Raw genomic sequence first — 16,657 nt, 5'->3', positions numbered from 1 at the left:
GATGCGTGGCTTTTAAAGCGTCGCAAAATACAATCGCAAATTCAGAATCCTTCATCTGTAATTCTCAGCTGCACACTGTGAAATATAATCATTTAAAGACAAGAAACTCTTAATTTAAAGGTAAGACAAAATACTACTACTACTACTACTACTGCTACTACTACTACTACTACTAATAATAATAATAATAATAATAATAATAATAATAATAATAATAATAATAATAATAATAATAATAATAATAATAATCTCCATTGCATGAGGAAATGTGGAAATGTGGACTTTATCTGAACTTTTCAGCAGCTTTACTCAAACAGATGCATTCTGGATTTTACCTTGTACTTTCCCCAAACTTTCTTGGAAGACACCAGATCATATCCTGGCTCTTAAGTGTTCCTCTTCAGAACTTTACTGAAAATAATAGTTTCAGGAACTTGCATGGTAAGTCTTGGAAAGTACCTGGGGGTTTCTGAAAGTATCTGCTAAGTTCTGGGAAGAGAGCGAGAACATTGAGGAAAAGTAGTTGGTAGATAACCATTAAGTCTTGAGGAAGAAATCTTTGAATTTTGGTATATTAAAGGCCATAAAATTCTTTTTTGTTTCCACACCAAAAGAAGGGATTGCTGCAAAGTCAGTGACTCTATTCCATCAACTGAGCTTCCCTAGGTTGCAAATTTTTTACCATTTCAGTATTAGGAAGTTATTTACTTACTGTATGTATCTCTCTAACTATTTTTTTCTATTTCTACCAATGTTTCCTTCCAAACAACAAATAAAAGTGTTGCAGCTTCACTGAAAGGAAAAGGTGACCAATCTCATCTACGCACAAAAATAAATGCATCCTGACATCTCCTGAAATGTTAGAGAGCCATAACTGTCTATCTGAATTCAGAAACATGACAAAGTTCCTGCTTCCCTCCAAAACATTGTTTTCACTGCAAGGCCATCCAGAAAAGGTCACCTATGTATTCTCATTAAGATAACAACCTCTTCTGGACGGTCCCCTTCTTCTCCCACCAGGCTGGCTCCATGAACTGGCCAAACGCCTGGGAACGCCATACTTCCTGACTCCTCTCACCTCCCTGCTGGGCGTTTCGGATTCCCCTCACGGCGCAGTGACAGCCGCCAACTCCAGTCACTGGAACGCTTCGGGGCTGGAGGCGCTGAACGTGACGGGGGCGGCGGGCCCGAGCCAGTGGAACGGCACCAGGACCAGACTGAGGATGCTGAACGGCTCGGGGATGACGCTGAGCGGGGGGCCGTCCGTCAGGAGCTCCTACGTGACGTCGCTCTACTTCGCTCTGAGCAGTCTCACTAGCGTGGGCTTCGGCAACGTCTCGGCCAACACCGACTCCGAGAAGATCTTCTCGATTTGCACCATGCTGATTGGAGGTGAGCTAAACCTCAACAACTATACTGAGGATTATTTTAGTAGTCTGATGATTAATCTGTTAAAAAAATGTATACATCTATCAGATTTTCCATTTACGTTAGGTTAAAAAAAACAATAACCACTCCAAAGCTCACTGGCATTACAAAATCTTCATATCAACCATCAAAGCTTTTCTGCCCCTTCTGCTGGTGTTTCATGTAGATTACATGTCAACTGGATGTTTGAGAGAAAAACAAAGAAACAGCCTACCGTCACAAATGCAAACACTTGCTGTTTTCTGAACATGTCGCTAAGTACGATGACAGAACCCAATTAAAGGGAATTGCCTTATGAAATCTTTGAAATACTCCTCTCCTGGAGGTCTCGGCAAGAGAATATAAGCAAAATACAAAAAATAACAATAGAAGAGCTCGTCTGAAGCCTTTCTATTCCTTCTGCTGTCTCCTCCGTAGCCTTAATGCACGCTGTGGTCTTTGGAAATGTGACGGCCATCATTCAGAGAATGTACTCGCGTCGCTCCCTCTACCACACCCGCACCAAGGACCTGAAGGACTTCATCCGTGTGCATCGGCTACCGAAGGCCTTGGAGCAGCGCATGATGGAGTGCTTCCAGACAACCTGGTCCGTCAACAACGGCATCGACGTCAGCGAGGTAGGAGAGCTCGACTGCATGGGCCAGACATGGAACATTTCACCTTCAGACGCCAAATGCTGAGGTAACGCACGCAAACGTTGAGACATTCAGAAACGACGACTCTGACATATTATGTCTGTCATTGTGTGGCATTCAACAAATATAAATACTATTAAGAAGAAAAGCTGTTTTTAAATGTCTGGTTTTTGAAAGATCAAATGTCCAACAATCACTTAAATTCTTTGAAATGTGGCATAAAGCGTAAAATGTTTTCTTTTGCATTGACTTTGCATGTAGCAATAGGATTAATTTGATCTGAGGCCTCATTCAGTGGACAGGGAGGATTTGAGTTGTATTTTGTCTCCCATCATGCTGGAGTGACTCTTAATTTAACAGATTAATGAACACACATTAAGTTCAGACTTGGTTGGGTCTTTCCATGAATTAAAATCTAGATAAATAATCCTTTTTTTTTTACTTTAACATTTAACATTTAACATAGGTCTGGTAGTACTCAAGTAGAAATTATTTTAAAAAGGCATTCAGTTTTACTCAGGTTATCTTAATTAGATGTAAAAATCAGTTTTATAATTTGAAGTGTTGTGAGGCCCTTTTCAATAATCTCTTTAGTGGCCGTTCACCGGCACGTTTGCGATTCCTGTAAATTTGCGGAGACGATGCGTAGCTGTTTGCTAGATCCGTGTATCAGTTGTGAATATGTGGGAAGGTGAAAAGTTTCATTTTGCCAGTTACTTCCCCCTTCCCACACAGTAATGGTCAGAGAACGAAGCAGAAGGAGAAGACATCTCTTAAAGCTGCGTAAAGACTTGGCTGTAGCCCGTCTAGTGACGGTTTTCTCCTGAACTTCTCTCCAGTTGCTGAAGGACTTCCCCGACGAGCTGAGAGCTGACATAGCCATGCACCTGAATAAAGAACTGCTTCAGCTGCCGCTGTTTGAGTCAGCCAGCAGGGGGTGTCTCCGGTCCCTGTCGCTCATCATCAAGACCTCCTTTTGTGCTCCAGGAGAGTTCCTCATCCGCCAGGGCGACGCTCTCCAGGCGATATACTTCGTCTGCTCAGGATCTATGGAGGTTCTGAAGGATAACACCGTTCTGGCCATTCTGGGTAAATGAAACCATTTTAGAGTGACAGTCATTAAAAGCTTACGTCCACGTTAGCTCCGGGATTTTATGTTCTGCTTCATCTGTCGTCGGTAAGCTCATCAGATCCGGTGCGTACCAGGTGTCCGACGCTAATCGGAGCCATTTTTCCACCTGAATCTTGAAGGTCTTTTTTGTTGAGGAGTCCAAACCAAAGAAGCCCTCCTAGATTCCGGTAGGAAGGTGACTCACAAACCTACACGTTGGAGCTTGGCTTAAGAAAACATAGCGAATGCTGCATCATCGAGGAGAAGAGTCCAATTATCTAAGGATAAAAACCACTATGAACACAGTTCTAACACTTCTTCTGAATGATTATTGCGACCTGTAAAAAGGACCTATGAGAAAAAGAAGCCATTTAGCACTTATGAAGTCATCGATCATTCGATGCTTTACAGAGTGTCAGAACCTAATCAAGCACAGGCTCAGTATTCACAAAACTGCAGTAATGTTGGTATTAAGTTGCCCCTCTGGAAAAAACAATTCACGCCCCATTGTGAAGATAGAGTTTCACTGAGATGGTTAGCAGAGCCCTGAAGTCCTGATAACAAACTTTAAACTGCATGAATGTGAGATTTAAACTCGCTTTCAGACACTGGTTCAACTCAAAAGAAAAAACACCAAGAAAAGTGAATCAGACTTTTGTTTTTCATCTATTTATGACTTTCAGACTCACACTCAGAGTTTCGCTTTCTGAGAACTTTTTGCCTTCTTCATGTTGTGAGACAAGTGCTGTTTTAGTAATCTCTTCAATTCTAAATAAAGCAAACAAAAACAATCCCAGTTTGTGGTTTAACTAGAAGGACGCTTGTTTTTCCACACAGGGTCAGGTTGGTTAGTGCAGCTGTTTTTCCCAAAAAATGGAATCATCATTTGAAAACTTCTTTTTGAAGTTCAATCTTAAAAATGTGTTTGATGACCTGAAACGTGACAAAAAAAAGCAAAAAGTGAAAAAACCTGTACCAGAAGTTCAACCTGTTATTCAAAACAATAAGAAGGGCAAAAGAAACCCCCAAAAATTCATAACCAAAGAAAATAATGAGTGAAAGAAAACAAAGCTACATCCTCCCCTCTTTGTTGAAAAGCCTCAGACGTGTGTCAGTATTACTCCTCCAGATAAAAGAACCTCTCCAGGGTCATGTCCCGCAACGCGAATGCTGACACTACTTCCCGTCCACAGAACAAGGATAAAACAGAATACAGAAGCACAAACAGAATCCCAAACAGTCCTGGAAACAGTTCAGCCTCACACAAAGCGCCAACCGAAAATTAGCAACGCAGCTTTTTAAACCAAAGGCCTAACTGCTGTAAATAATAAAATGAGCACTGCCCACAGAGGATAGACGCCGTGCTCATTAGTTTGATGCTCGTGCGCCGGCATGTGGATATTAAAACAGCACTGAGCTCTTCCTGCTCCCTCCTCCTCGTGTGTTTTCCCAGAAACACAAACACTCACACGCACACACACACGACACACTCTCCTGTGCAAAAGGAGAATTAGGAAACACATGTGCTATTTTTCTTCTTTCTTGTTATTCTCCCTTACATAACCACGTGTGCACTGAGCGGCTTTGGCAGTGCCACTTCGGCTTTGCGGCGCAGGTGGAAACAGTGCGCAAAGAAAGGAGGCAGAAACAACGACGAGTAACACTGGGCCACTTTGCTTTCCAACGCTTCGCTCCGCACAGGAGAGGGAACACAGTCAGTCATGGCTTTGAAAGTTTTGTACAAATAAAACACCTGACAAATCTCCTGGAAGTCACCTAATGAGTAAATAGCTGTTTGAAATGTAATCTCAGGTTTGTTAGAGAAAATTAGTGAACAAACATGAATACTTACAACAGAACAGCCACTAACCGTGTTTTGAACAAATATGGCCATCACGGAAGCATGACAAGGCTTTGACACAAGGTTTCTAAAGTGTTTGCATTTTTTAGTTATTTGCGGGCGGTTGTTGTTCCTAAACCCCACAAATACAACTCAACAGCACCAATCGGGTTTTTTTTTTTTACCTAAAAGCCTCTGGTGTGTGCAAGGAAGATGAAGAGAGATTTGATTTTTTTGTCATCTTCACAGTTGAACACCAATCTTCAAGAGAGGGAAAGTTAAAGGAGAATTAAAATACCTGGAGAAAGGATGGTCTCTTAATCTAAGGACTTGCACATCCTTTGTAGCAGCAGAGTGTGCAAATACTTCCAAGTGAAAATGTGGGATCCTGACAGACTCCAGAGAAAAAGCGCCAAATGCCAAAACTGAATCAAAAAGTTCTTTGGCATGATATTAGTTCAAGGCTGTGAACACTTATAGAACCAAATTATTGCACATACAGATTTGCTCGTATTTCAGTTTGTCCACGTATAATATGGCATTTATTCTGCTCAGTGTTGAAATGATCCTTCCTCTTTCCAAGATTGAGACAATATGCATTAAAATTTGTGGCTTTTTAAGGTGAGAAACTGCAAAAAACTTTAGAAGGTATCAATAACTCAATCTTTGTTTGTATCATTGTTATATTCTTAAAACCGATCCTTCCACGAATGCTTTAAAAACCACAACACACCGCGTGTTAGAATCAATGTTACGAGACACAACTTCACTGGGAGAAAAAAAAGAAAAGATTTTCTCAGACAATTATTTTTTCACGCTCGCCTTCAAGTACCCTTGTCTCTCCCTCTAAGGTCGAGGCGACCTGATCGGCTCCGACTGCCTCACCCAAGAGGAGGTGATTAAGACCAACGCCTGCGTGAAGGCCCTCACCTACTGCGACCTGCAGTACATCAGCCTCAAAGGGCTCCGCGAGGTTCTCTGCCTCTACCCCGACTACGCCCAGAAGTTCATCACCGAGATCCAGCACGACCTGACGTACAACCTGCGAGAGGGACACAGCACTGAGGTACAGCCGCAAGCCGATGTCTGCAACAAAAAAAAAAAAAACAGATAAAAATGTTGGTTTTGTTGGCAAGGATGGCAGTATAAAGAGAGGGGAGTGCAGGATTTTAAAAAATATAACAAGTTTTCTATTACTTGTGTGCATGTGTGGTTCACGGTGAGTTAGGACTGCTCTGCATTTTACCCGGTTGAGATGATATTCAGCATTTTGATTGGTTGAGGGGATGCAGCACAAGGGAGGCAATAGTCACTGAGTTTTTAAGCAAAAATATGAATCCATTGAGATCAACAAACAAGGGCGCGCATTTCTAATTAAACTCTGAGAAATGAAAAGTTAAGGTTCGGGATAAGGACAACTTTGGCTCCTAGGATGGCTTGAGGTCAAATTGCTGGGTTAGAGATTGAAAAATGAATCACAACATACCACACAGTGTGCAGGACTGTTCTGTGCACACAAGCCATTACTCATATCTCTACATCTCGCTTCCAATAGGGGAAACCTTCCCGTAATCCTTCTTAAGTTTTGATTGAAAGTTTCAAAGACTCTCAAAGCTGCTGCTACTTTCTGGCCTGCTTTCAGTCTGACGCTTCAGCATTTTTCGCTGGAACAATGAAGAGTGGCAAGCAAAAAGAAGTGCTTTTTACAGTTTGTCACAAGCTTGAAGAAAAACAGGCGAAAAGGTTCTCTGGTCTGATGAGACCAAAAGCAAGCAACCCTTTTGGGCTAAATGGAAAGTGCTCTGAGGCGAAACACGGTGGAGGTAACCTCATGCTGTGGGGACAGGAGAACTGGTTAAGTTGATGGGCAAACATGGAAGAAAACCTGAGACTGAGGTGTAGGTTCAACTTCCTGCACCTCAGTCTCAGAATGGAATGGTTTGGATCAAAGCATATGTACTGGAATGGCCTAGTCAAAGTCCAGATGAAATTCCAAGCTTACTAAGCTGGCTACTGTTTTATAGAACTGATGGAGGCTTAAACCCCAAAAGACTAGCAGAAACAAAACAAAACAAAACAAAAAAATGGTTTTCATTTGTAAAAAGATTTATTCCTTTCTCTTCAACATTACACACTAATAATTTGCAACAAATATTAGAACCAGAAGGAGAAGAGTCCCAAAAATGTACATTGACGTTTGTGGTGCCAACACATCTGACAATATGTAATGTCTGCTGCTTGTTTCATAATGGGTGACCTGTGACGTTCTTATGATGTAAAGCACTTTGCACCGCCTGGCTGCTGAAATGTTCTACGCAAATAAACTTGACTCAACGAAATGCAGAATCCTCAAGCTTAAATTTGCACTCGTCCCCGTAGAAACGCAGGAGAAAAGCCGTCCTTAGCCAGATGGAGTGAAAAATCCCCTGAGCATTTTCCACCTCTGCTGAGTAGCCGTCTCCTCGTTCGCCACGCTCTCTTGTGTTCTCATCAGATGCCGAGACGTCAGAAGATTTATCCGTGGAACTGCGAAGACAATCGACTTTCCGGTTACCATTTCATTTGCTCTTTCTGGGTACCGCTTATCCACCTGCTGCTATCAAGAGCTTTTAACAGCCTGCTTTCATTTTAATCAGCAAATTCATAGTGTTTCCACCAGCTAAATTACAGTGATCCAAATTACTCTTAATGCTTTTTTTTTTTTTTTTGTTAGCTGATTGTTGATTGTGCCTTAAATCACATGCAGGACTGTGGGAAATGATTTGTACCTTCACAGATTTCTCCTGTTGTTCTTTTGTTTTCTTGGTGTTACACTTAAATGATTAAATTGAATAAATTAAATACTTAATAAAAAAAATGATGTGGAGGATTTTTGACCCACTCCTCTTTCCAGAATGTTTTTTTTTTTTTTAGGAATATTTTCAAGCATGAACAGCTTGTTTAAGGTCAGGCTAATCGTCTCAAATGGATTTCACAGTTAGAATCTGCTTTATTACACATGAGTGGCTGTTTAATGTGCCATCTTCAGTGGAAGAGTCCAAACGTGATTAAAGGAGCTCCAAAACCTTCATTTTTGCATAATCCGAGTGTGCTTTAGATTAAGGTCACAAATTTATAGCTTATATGTCTTTAGCCAGGGGTCAAGTGAGGTCTGCAGGGTTCAGGGTTCATCTGTGACCTCCTGGATCAATCGCTGATGCTCTCTCTGAAGTAACTTTGGTTGGCCGGCTTTTCCTGGGAAGGTGTTCCATGTTTTATTTGTGAATAAGAAACTGATTTTCTAACCAATAATGGCATTTCACAGGTCTCCGCTCTTTACATCTAACATCCAGATCCCACTTTTGCCCAACTGGAGATGTATGATCAGGGTTTATTTTTCTACCTCCTGCACGACTGCTCACAGCACCCTCTCTCTCTTAGACTTTTCTAATCTACAAACTCCTCTTCTTCCAGTTTTTTTTTTTTTTTTACTCAATGCCTTTGCAGTTGAGAAGGATTAGCCATCTGGTCTGTGTGTGTGTGTGTGTGTGGGGGGGGGAAGCAGAGGAATCCATGACTTCTGCTTGAGAAGCCGCCAACAGATGACAGACACGAGCTGCGGATTCAGATGCTGGGAATCTAGCGTCGGATCTCAGCTGTAGCCTACACATGAATGACCAGCTTCTGTTGGAAACAGCTAGGTCACATTTTCTCTGTGAGTAAACATGTTAATTAGAGCGCTGATTCCAGGGAAGCATCAAGAAAGAGGGAAATATGCACCCTTGGCTTAAGGATTAACATATCACTGCAGCATGTTCCGAGGTTTATTTTTTCACCTCATAAGTGCAGGTGCATTCTCAATAAACTGAAATATCACTGAGAAGTCATTTTGCTTCAGTGAAACTAATTTGATATGGACTCACGGCACACCGACTTTGATATTACAGAAGTTGACAGAGTGCTGGGTCTAGAAATATTAATGGGAAGTTGAGTGGAAGGAAAATCTGCGGTAGAAGAAGGTGGATAACCACTTCCAAACTGCTGAAAATGATTCACTAAAAGAGAAAGTTATACGGTACAATGCATAAACTTACACAGATGTTATGTAAGGTATTGGCAGCTACTATTTTATCATCGCTTAAAATGAGAAACCCATTTTTTCAAATGGTTTTATTTTGTTTACAGATGACGCTGTTTGATTTCAGAAATCATAATCTCACAGGTGCAACTGTGGGTTTGGTGTTGTGGAGCCAAATTTAGGCTCTCAGCCAGGAGGTAAGCAGGTGGAGAGCAAGAGATGGCTTTGATTAAAAAGGGAAAAAAACTGCACACCAACAGGAGCAGCTCTTATTTTTGAAACACTGCCAGCCAGAACAGAGCAACGCTCAATATGCAAGGATCCAAAACAAGAAACCTGAAGTATGAAGTTTCACTCACCTCTGCATACTTATGCTTATAGGGGCTGACATTGCTTTTTTTCTGATTAACATAGCAAACAATTCTTTGTCCAGTTGGGGGACATTAATAGACTGTGTGTAAAGTATTGAACTGTCATCCCAAGAATGTCAATAGCATACGCTTACAGGACTTTATCAAAATAAAGCAAATTTTAGATACACCTTTATGCGTGGCAATAATATAAATAATAAACATTGTGAATATAAACCGAGAACATGAACTAGAAGCGTGCAAACCAAGCTGGAGCCACAACCAGCAGCCAGGTGGAGGTTATTCACCCAACTCTTTTCTGCCCTGATGCTCCTTCCACTCATTGCCCGTCTTTATGCCAGCTGAGCTGATCTCCTGACTTCGGCTTCATGTCTGCTAGAGAATGCTGTCAGTCCTCTAATTTCATTCAAGCTGTGCTATATGAAGCCCTGCTGCATAAAAAATCTTTGTTTTGTGATTTATTTACACAAAATCACAACTGCTCACCATTTCATTTTAGAAAGAGCAAATATGACAGTGCTGAAAACAGTTATGATCTTAAAATTTGGGTTAAAATAAAAGTAGAAAAAGGGGAAATTGCCTGCATAGGAGGAAGCATATTACATGCAACATATATATGCACGTGCAGGGAATTCAGTGGTGCATCCTCAATCGACCGCGGTGAGAGACTAAAAATAGCGCCGTCAGATGGGTGGGAGGAGGGACAGGGTCATCCCTAACTGGATAAAAATAGAGCACCAACCAGATGGAGACAAGACGATAGAACATCAGGAATGAAGGGAAGTGGCAGGGGAGGGAAAGAGGAAGAAACTCGCTGATATTTGCATTCACGTGCCACCACACAAAGTCACAGCCGTGTCTTCGCCGCGTCTAGATCTATTAGACTCTTGTCCTGAAGGCTTAACCTCACCCCTTACCCTTACCTCAAGCCATGCTTCACCTTGTGATTAAATTATTAACATCATGCCACTGCAGCGGCTGTGATGTGACTGTGCAGAGAATCCCACATTACAGTTTCATAGACCTACATGGCGAAGCCCAGCAGATTTGTCCTTGCACAAAAGACGCAGGGTTCATCCTCAGTGTGGAATCCAAAACTGCTCCTGGCCGTATTTCAGCTCGCAAAAGCATGCATGGTGTCTGCATGTCGCCATGCATGATTACCCTCGCAGAATGCACGCGTTTACACCTGAAAACATGCATTATTGTGTTGGCACGCTGCTTTTTGAGGTGGCACGTGCTGCTCTCACATAAACAGACACTTGATTCTAAACAGTCCCTTCTCCACTCCCCCCCACCCCCCAACTCCCCTGCTCCTCCACAGGCAAACCTCTGCTAAAATTAAACCTCTGTGATCTATAAATACCAGTTGGGCATGTGAGCCAAGAACTGGATGGAGAAGACGGCAAACAGAGGGTGTGAGAAGGGTGACAGAGGGAGATGGATCAAGAGTGAAGGGAAGAATGGGAGCTGTGTTTTAATCAGCTTTGAGAGAAAATGTGCAGAACAACCCCCCACTCCCCCCCCAAAAAAGAAATAACATGTCTGCATGTAGCAACATGCTGACTGCAGGTCTGCTTTAATGCAACTTGTTGGGATTTACAAACTAAACGAGGCTCTTCACATTTCTCATCTTAAGAACTCAAACGATTTCCATGCCTGCTTGATTTTGAATGGAGATGCTTCTTTGCAGTGCAGTGCTGTCTGTAAGCTGAATGGACATCAGCACTAATGCGGCTCTTGTGAATGGCGTTCGTTCCCTTTCACTTTTACTTTTAGTGACTCAGCTGCTCCCCCTCCTGATCAAAAAGGGAAGTGACAGCAACCGTAGTCAAGAGGCATGAGAGGTTTCAAAAATATGAGATCAAATAATGAATTAAAAAAACATAACACTATTTGTTGTGTGTGTTATTTTAGTAATATTACGACGTTCAAACAGCTTAAAATATAAAATATGCATCTATATATCTGTTTGGTTGCCAGTTAACTCCTTGCTCCCCAAATGTATTTAGTTATTTGGTCTACTGGGATTTTCATGCATAAAAAAAACAATAATAATTTTTTTTTAATGGTTCAAAATTTTATGGTGCTTTCTTGAATCTCAACCCCAAAGAATTAAAGCAGTCCTGATGGAGAAATGGAGAACTAGCAATGTGTACCTAATAAAGAGACAGTTGAGTATGTGCAACATTATAGGGACATTTAGCATGCTGGTTTGTGTAAGTGATAATAATAAGAGAAATTAGGTGTATTTCTTAAATGTGACAAAACTGAGAGAAGGTAGTAATTCACACAACATGGCCAAGGTGAATAATACTTTAAACTCTGATAAAGAACCCAAAATGTTTAGTTTAAACTCAGGAAAACGTACAGTTCTAATTGGCAGTTCAAACTTACACTTCGATCTGGCAGTGAGTTTTTAAAAAAACTTGCATCTGGTGTCTCTTCCCCACACTTCTTCGTAGCTTGAGTACTTTCAATGAAAAGGACAAACAAAGAATAAACAAATGTAATAACTGCAATACATCTTGTCATAGCTCTATCTAAACAAAAAAACAACAAGGGCATCACAGTTGTCACACAAGTTAGGTATTTGGGTTTAAGGTGGCCTGTTCAGTAAAAGTCCAACCAGTGATGGAAACACTCTTCTATATTGGCCAGACCACAAAATAGCACTCGTGAAAATGATGCAATAGAGGCAACGGTACCAAAAGGTATGTCTTCTAAGAAAGGGACACAGTGTTTTTGGATGTCTTTGTATTAAGTTGGTCATTACTCTTGTTTTATCATAACTGTAAGTAAAAGAGGTTGTGTAACAGCAGCTGTTAGTTTGGAAATTGTTAAGAATATGAGAATCAGCTTTAGAACAGAGGAGAAAAATGTCTCTCCAATGTGTGATTCCCTCCATCCAGACAGACTATGAGAGCAACGGAGGCCTTGTGAAGAAACTCCCCTCCATCAAGGAGGATGAAGAGGGCTCCGGGTCTGAGGGGGAACACTCCCCTCTGCCTAAGATCTCTTCCTTGGGGAGGTTGGGCCGAGGCCTGCGCTCTCCCCTACGCTCCCCGCTGCGTTCCCCACTGCTGCCACCGCGACCTTTCAGGCCGATAAGTGAGCCGGCTCGGCCCTCCAGCCTGCAGATCCCCGTGGTGAGCTTCAGCTGCCTGCAGCCGGACCTCAGCCCTCGGTAAGGAGCCAATTAACTTCCATCTCTGTTGAACTTCATCCCGGCATTGATCTGGGTTAGTGCGATTCAGTCATCTAGAAATTCTTTAATGCTTCTTCTATGATTTAAAAATGCAAAGAATGGGTACCTGTGCATCTATCTTACTGCTTTACCATCGCATCTCTGTCTAGCATGGAAGTCATAAAGTCTAGCATGGATTCATAAACCCCAGAAGACAGACTGTGAATCTAGGCCAGTCAGACACACTCTTCACATCTGTAGATATATAGAAGTCTGGCTGATAATTGTCATGCAGGTGTGTGCTGCTTCTCTCCAACAGTCCATCATCTGCTGTCGCTGAGAACGACCTCTGACCTTCAATCTTTTGACAGCTGGACAACGTCTCAGAAAAGCTCTCCTTGTAATGACGCATTTTTAGGCAGGTGCAGGAAGTCTCTGGCACTGAGATTTAAAACAAAAATAGAGGCAGGTTACAGGGCTACAATGTTTTCAGGATCATGAAGCGTTTCTTCTTTTGTAAAGACTTGAGAAGTATCAGTGGCTTTTTGTTCGCTGTAACCTGGACTCCACACTGGCACCACACTCTCTCAGACCCCATCAGGATGCAGGAATGATACCACAGGTCTTGTCGGTGTAATATACTTTTCTGGCCATGACCTGGATGTCATCTGGGAAATTTTGCACATATATGGAATAACCTCTAACCATTAGACCACATTCCAAGGAAAAGCTAAGAAACAGCAAAATCCTCAAACTCACAGTCCTCTGGTAGAGGAAACGAACTTGAGGCAAATCCACCCAGGTCATTAGTGGCGGTGCAGAAACCTCTTATTACAAATTAGAGGTTTCTGCACTGCCACCACCAGTTTCAGTCTCCCCATAGATAAGAAGTATCTTCATTAGCTTATCAGCTTCATTTGGAAGGCTGCATGGTTTCTAGTATCAGCAGAACCAGAGTAGACCCATCGTCACTCAGCCACCACCATGCCTCCAAATGGGCACGATGTTCTTTTCAGCATAAGCTTCATCTTAAAACTGACCAGTTTCAGTTTTTATTCCGGTCTCAAAATCTTTTGATGTAGTTGTTAGTAAATTGGAGGAGAGTTTTCTTGTGCTTTTTGGGTCAACAGTGGTGTATGGCTTGGAGATCAAGCATGAAATCCTTCAAGCTTAGGTATGTCCTGTGCTGTGTATGCATAGATCTTGACACAAGTCTTTAACAGTCAGTCAGGAGTTTGTAACCAAGTGATTGTGTTTACTTCCACCTCAAAAATCTGCAGGTGGACGTTAACTTCCTCTCTTGGCCAAATCCAGGTGTTGTAACTTCTGCTCTTAGCAAGAAATGCTTCCTACTGTATTTCTAGGAAGGTTTGGTGACTTTGTCTAGTTTGTGACCTCTCCTCTGAATGTTTCAGAGAATTATATCACCATATATTTAACATGCAATAAAATGTTACTGTGAGCCACCCAGGTATTTGAGGAGTTTTACCCCAAATACAGATGATGGGGCTAATAAAACCATTTATTGCTCCTGAAACTGCGTCTTATTTGCAAAATGCCTGCTCTTTTAAATGAATTCTGTGTAGGGGATTAAATCGTTTTCAGCACAACTATAAATGCTGCTTCTCAGGAATCACCCAGGACTCAGACATAATGTTTTGTTTGGAAATTCCTGCACAGACAATAACAATGCTACCATTAGCACTGCCACCTTTTTCTGCAAACTGTCTCATTAGCATAAATTGACTGAGGCTATTCCTGCTCCCAGAGGGACGGGCGTTGCTTTCGCCGCCCTGAGAAGAAGCTGTTTTGAGTCCTGCCATTAGGAGAGGCAGTGGATTAAATCATGAATCAAGTCGAGAGTAAAAAATTTAATTGAAATGTTTGCTGATAGTCTCTGGCTGTGCCTCAATTATATCTCTAATTAGAACTTTAATAGAGCTCTGTGGGATTGGTTTATTATTACAGCATCTCTACAGCACTAATGACGACCCTCTACTCTCTATCAAGTCTGGTGCTAAATCTAATTAGTGTTTTCTTTTTGTCTGCTGTGGAGACTAAGCGTCTTTTTTGCGTTAATAAGGTACATTTTGATTCTAGCCAAATGCAGTGTGTGCCGTTATTTTTAATGATCTGCTGCCCCCATGTGGAACTTATTTCTTACTGCGTCATAGTTTTTTTTGTTGTTTTTTAAATCGAGCTAGATTCTCGCTCACTGACAAGGATCTCTGTTTGAAATGACTCCATATCTTTTTTTGCTACGAATCCTCAGGTTTGTGGATGGGATTGAGACTGAAAACCACATCAGCTCGGCTCAGAGGTTTGACTTTTCCCCCAGTGCGACGCAGAGTTTTCTGCCCAGCCCTGATTCAGCCACTCCAGGTGACAGTTTGCACAAAAAATGACTACAAAAAGCATCACATAAGTCGATCTACATCCAACAGCTTCCTTTTTTCTTACTCACTGTTATGTGTACCCAGGAGCCCCGGACGGAGGTGACACCATGGAGACTATTGAAAAGCTAAAACATGAGGTAAAATGGAGATTTAATTTATTGTCGTATTTCAAGTGTACAATGGTGTCTGTACTAGAAACTAGACTAAATATCTGATAAGATTTTGAGATTTTTGCCATGCAGATTTGAATGAAATCCTAATAAAACATCATACGACTGCTGTTTTCCCTATATTCGTCCTTTACCTCATTAACTACCCAGTGATTTCCACAAATGCTCAACAACTTGCAGTGTTTCTCCTCCATCTCTCATCTGTTTCCCCAGATGTGCGTCCTCTCACGCCAGGTAACAGCCGTGAGTCAGGAGCTGCAGGAAATGACCCGCCTCCTCAAGCCTCTCTTCCACAACTCCTCCACTCTGCCGATGCCTTGCACTGTGACTCCGCCCCCCAGCGTATCCCCTCGCTGCTGCTCGCCAGGTCCCGCAGTTTTCACCCAACAGGCTCCGGCGGATCCGCCGGACGGACGAAACGAGGCTGACCTCCACTCACCCCGGCTGGACACGGGCGCCGAATTTCAGGGGCAGTTTGATCCCCTCCGTTGCTCTCTAACCATCTCCCCTCCCCCGGTCTCCCAGCAGATCCACCCCGCCGCTCCCCTGCTCTCTCATCGCTCAGCTCCCCCTTCGCTCAACAGCTCCCCTCACGAGCACGCCGCTGTGTTGCACCCCTGCCTTTCGTCTTCCATCCCCTCCCTCCCATTGGTCACCACTCCCTTCCTGGTAGATTTATCAGAACCAGGCACCAAGCTGCAGACCCTGACCCTCCCAGCAGCATCCCACTCACACATCCAGCCCTTTTTCCAAACCTCCAGCATGGCAACAACAAACTCCCAGATGCCCATACTGAACCTGCATGATGTGCAGCTCAGCTTTGTCGATGAGGGACGGCCGTCAGTGTGACTGAACTTTAAATCAGATCTGAACCGACGGAGGCGACACGACTTACTGCATGAACAGTCTGCCTGAAGTTTGCCATGTTACAGTGTAAATATGATGTTTTTAAGCTGTTCTCATGAGCACTCTGTATGAAATCTGATAATAAACTTACTAAGCAGTTTTACTTCACGTGTTTGGCACTTCAGTGGTTTTAGAAACAAATGAAGGGAATTCTGGGAATTAGAGGAAGTAAAGGTTGTTCCCATCCTCAGGTTTGAATTATTAACTTTACAGATGCTCGACTTTGTTAAGTTTGGGCTTTTAATGATTTATTTTAACTATTTTCGTCCAGAATGGTGTAACTACGGCTTCCTGGTGGCGCAGTTGGTAACACTGCTGCCTTGCAGCAAAAAGAGTCTGAATGTGAACTGCATTTAAAACCAGAATTAGGTGCTGAAGTTTGAGTTTAGATATTTTTAGTTGTTTTAAAATCCCCAGACGGTTGAAGAGACGTATACAGGCTTCAAAAAAGTTGAAACCAGCAGTTTAATAGGAATAGGAAAAAAAACAAAACAATTTTGTTCCTTATTCCCATGACAAATTGCGTCACACTAGACTTTTGTTTTGTTTTCAGTTA

At 42.3% G+C, this 16,657-nt stretch overlaps 1 protein-coding gene across 1 annotated transcript in view; it reads left to right on the top strand.

The window, feature by feature from the left end:
- Positions 1 to 16,204, top strand: part of LOC103474998 (potassium voltage-gated channel subfamily H member 3-like) — a 39,090-nt gene extending 22,886 nt beyond the window's left edge. The window contains exons 8-15 of the mRNA XM_008426351.2: positions 1,021 to 1,392; positions 1,846 to 2,045; positions 2,903 to 3,152; positions 5,866 to 6,080; positions 12,355 to 12,629; positions 14,902 to 15,011; positions 15,110 to 15,162; positions 15,409 to 16,204. Of these exons, the coding sequence (XP_008424573.1) occupies positions 1,021 to 1,392; positions 1,846 to 2,045; positions 2,903 to 3,152; positions 5,866 to 6,080; positions 12,355 to 12,629; positions 14,902 to 15,011; positions 15,110 to 15,162; positions 15,409 to 16,044 (2,111 nt within the window). The 3' untranslated portion in view covers positions 16,045 to 16,204. The remainder of the gene's footprint in view (positions 1 to 1,020; positions 1,393 to 1,845; positions 2,046 to 2,902; positions 3,153 to 5,865; positions 6,081 to 12,354; positions 12,630 to 14,901; positions 15,012 to 15,109; positions 15,163 to 15,408) is intronic.
- The last annotated feature ends 453 nt before the right edge of the window (positions 16,205 to 16,657 follow it).

This window comes from Poecilia reticulata, linkage group LG2 (assembly GCF_000633615.1).
Source record: "Poecilia reticulata strain Guanapo linkage group LG2, Guppy_female_1.0+MT, whole genome shotgun sequence".
NCBI classification, from domain to species: domain Eukaryota; kingdom Metazoa; phylum Chordata; class Actinopteri; order Cyprinodontiformes; family Poeciliidae; genus Poecilia; species Poecilia reticulata.
This window is presented reverse-complemented; position numbering and strand designations above follow the sequence as displayed.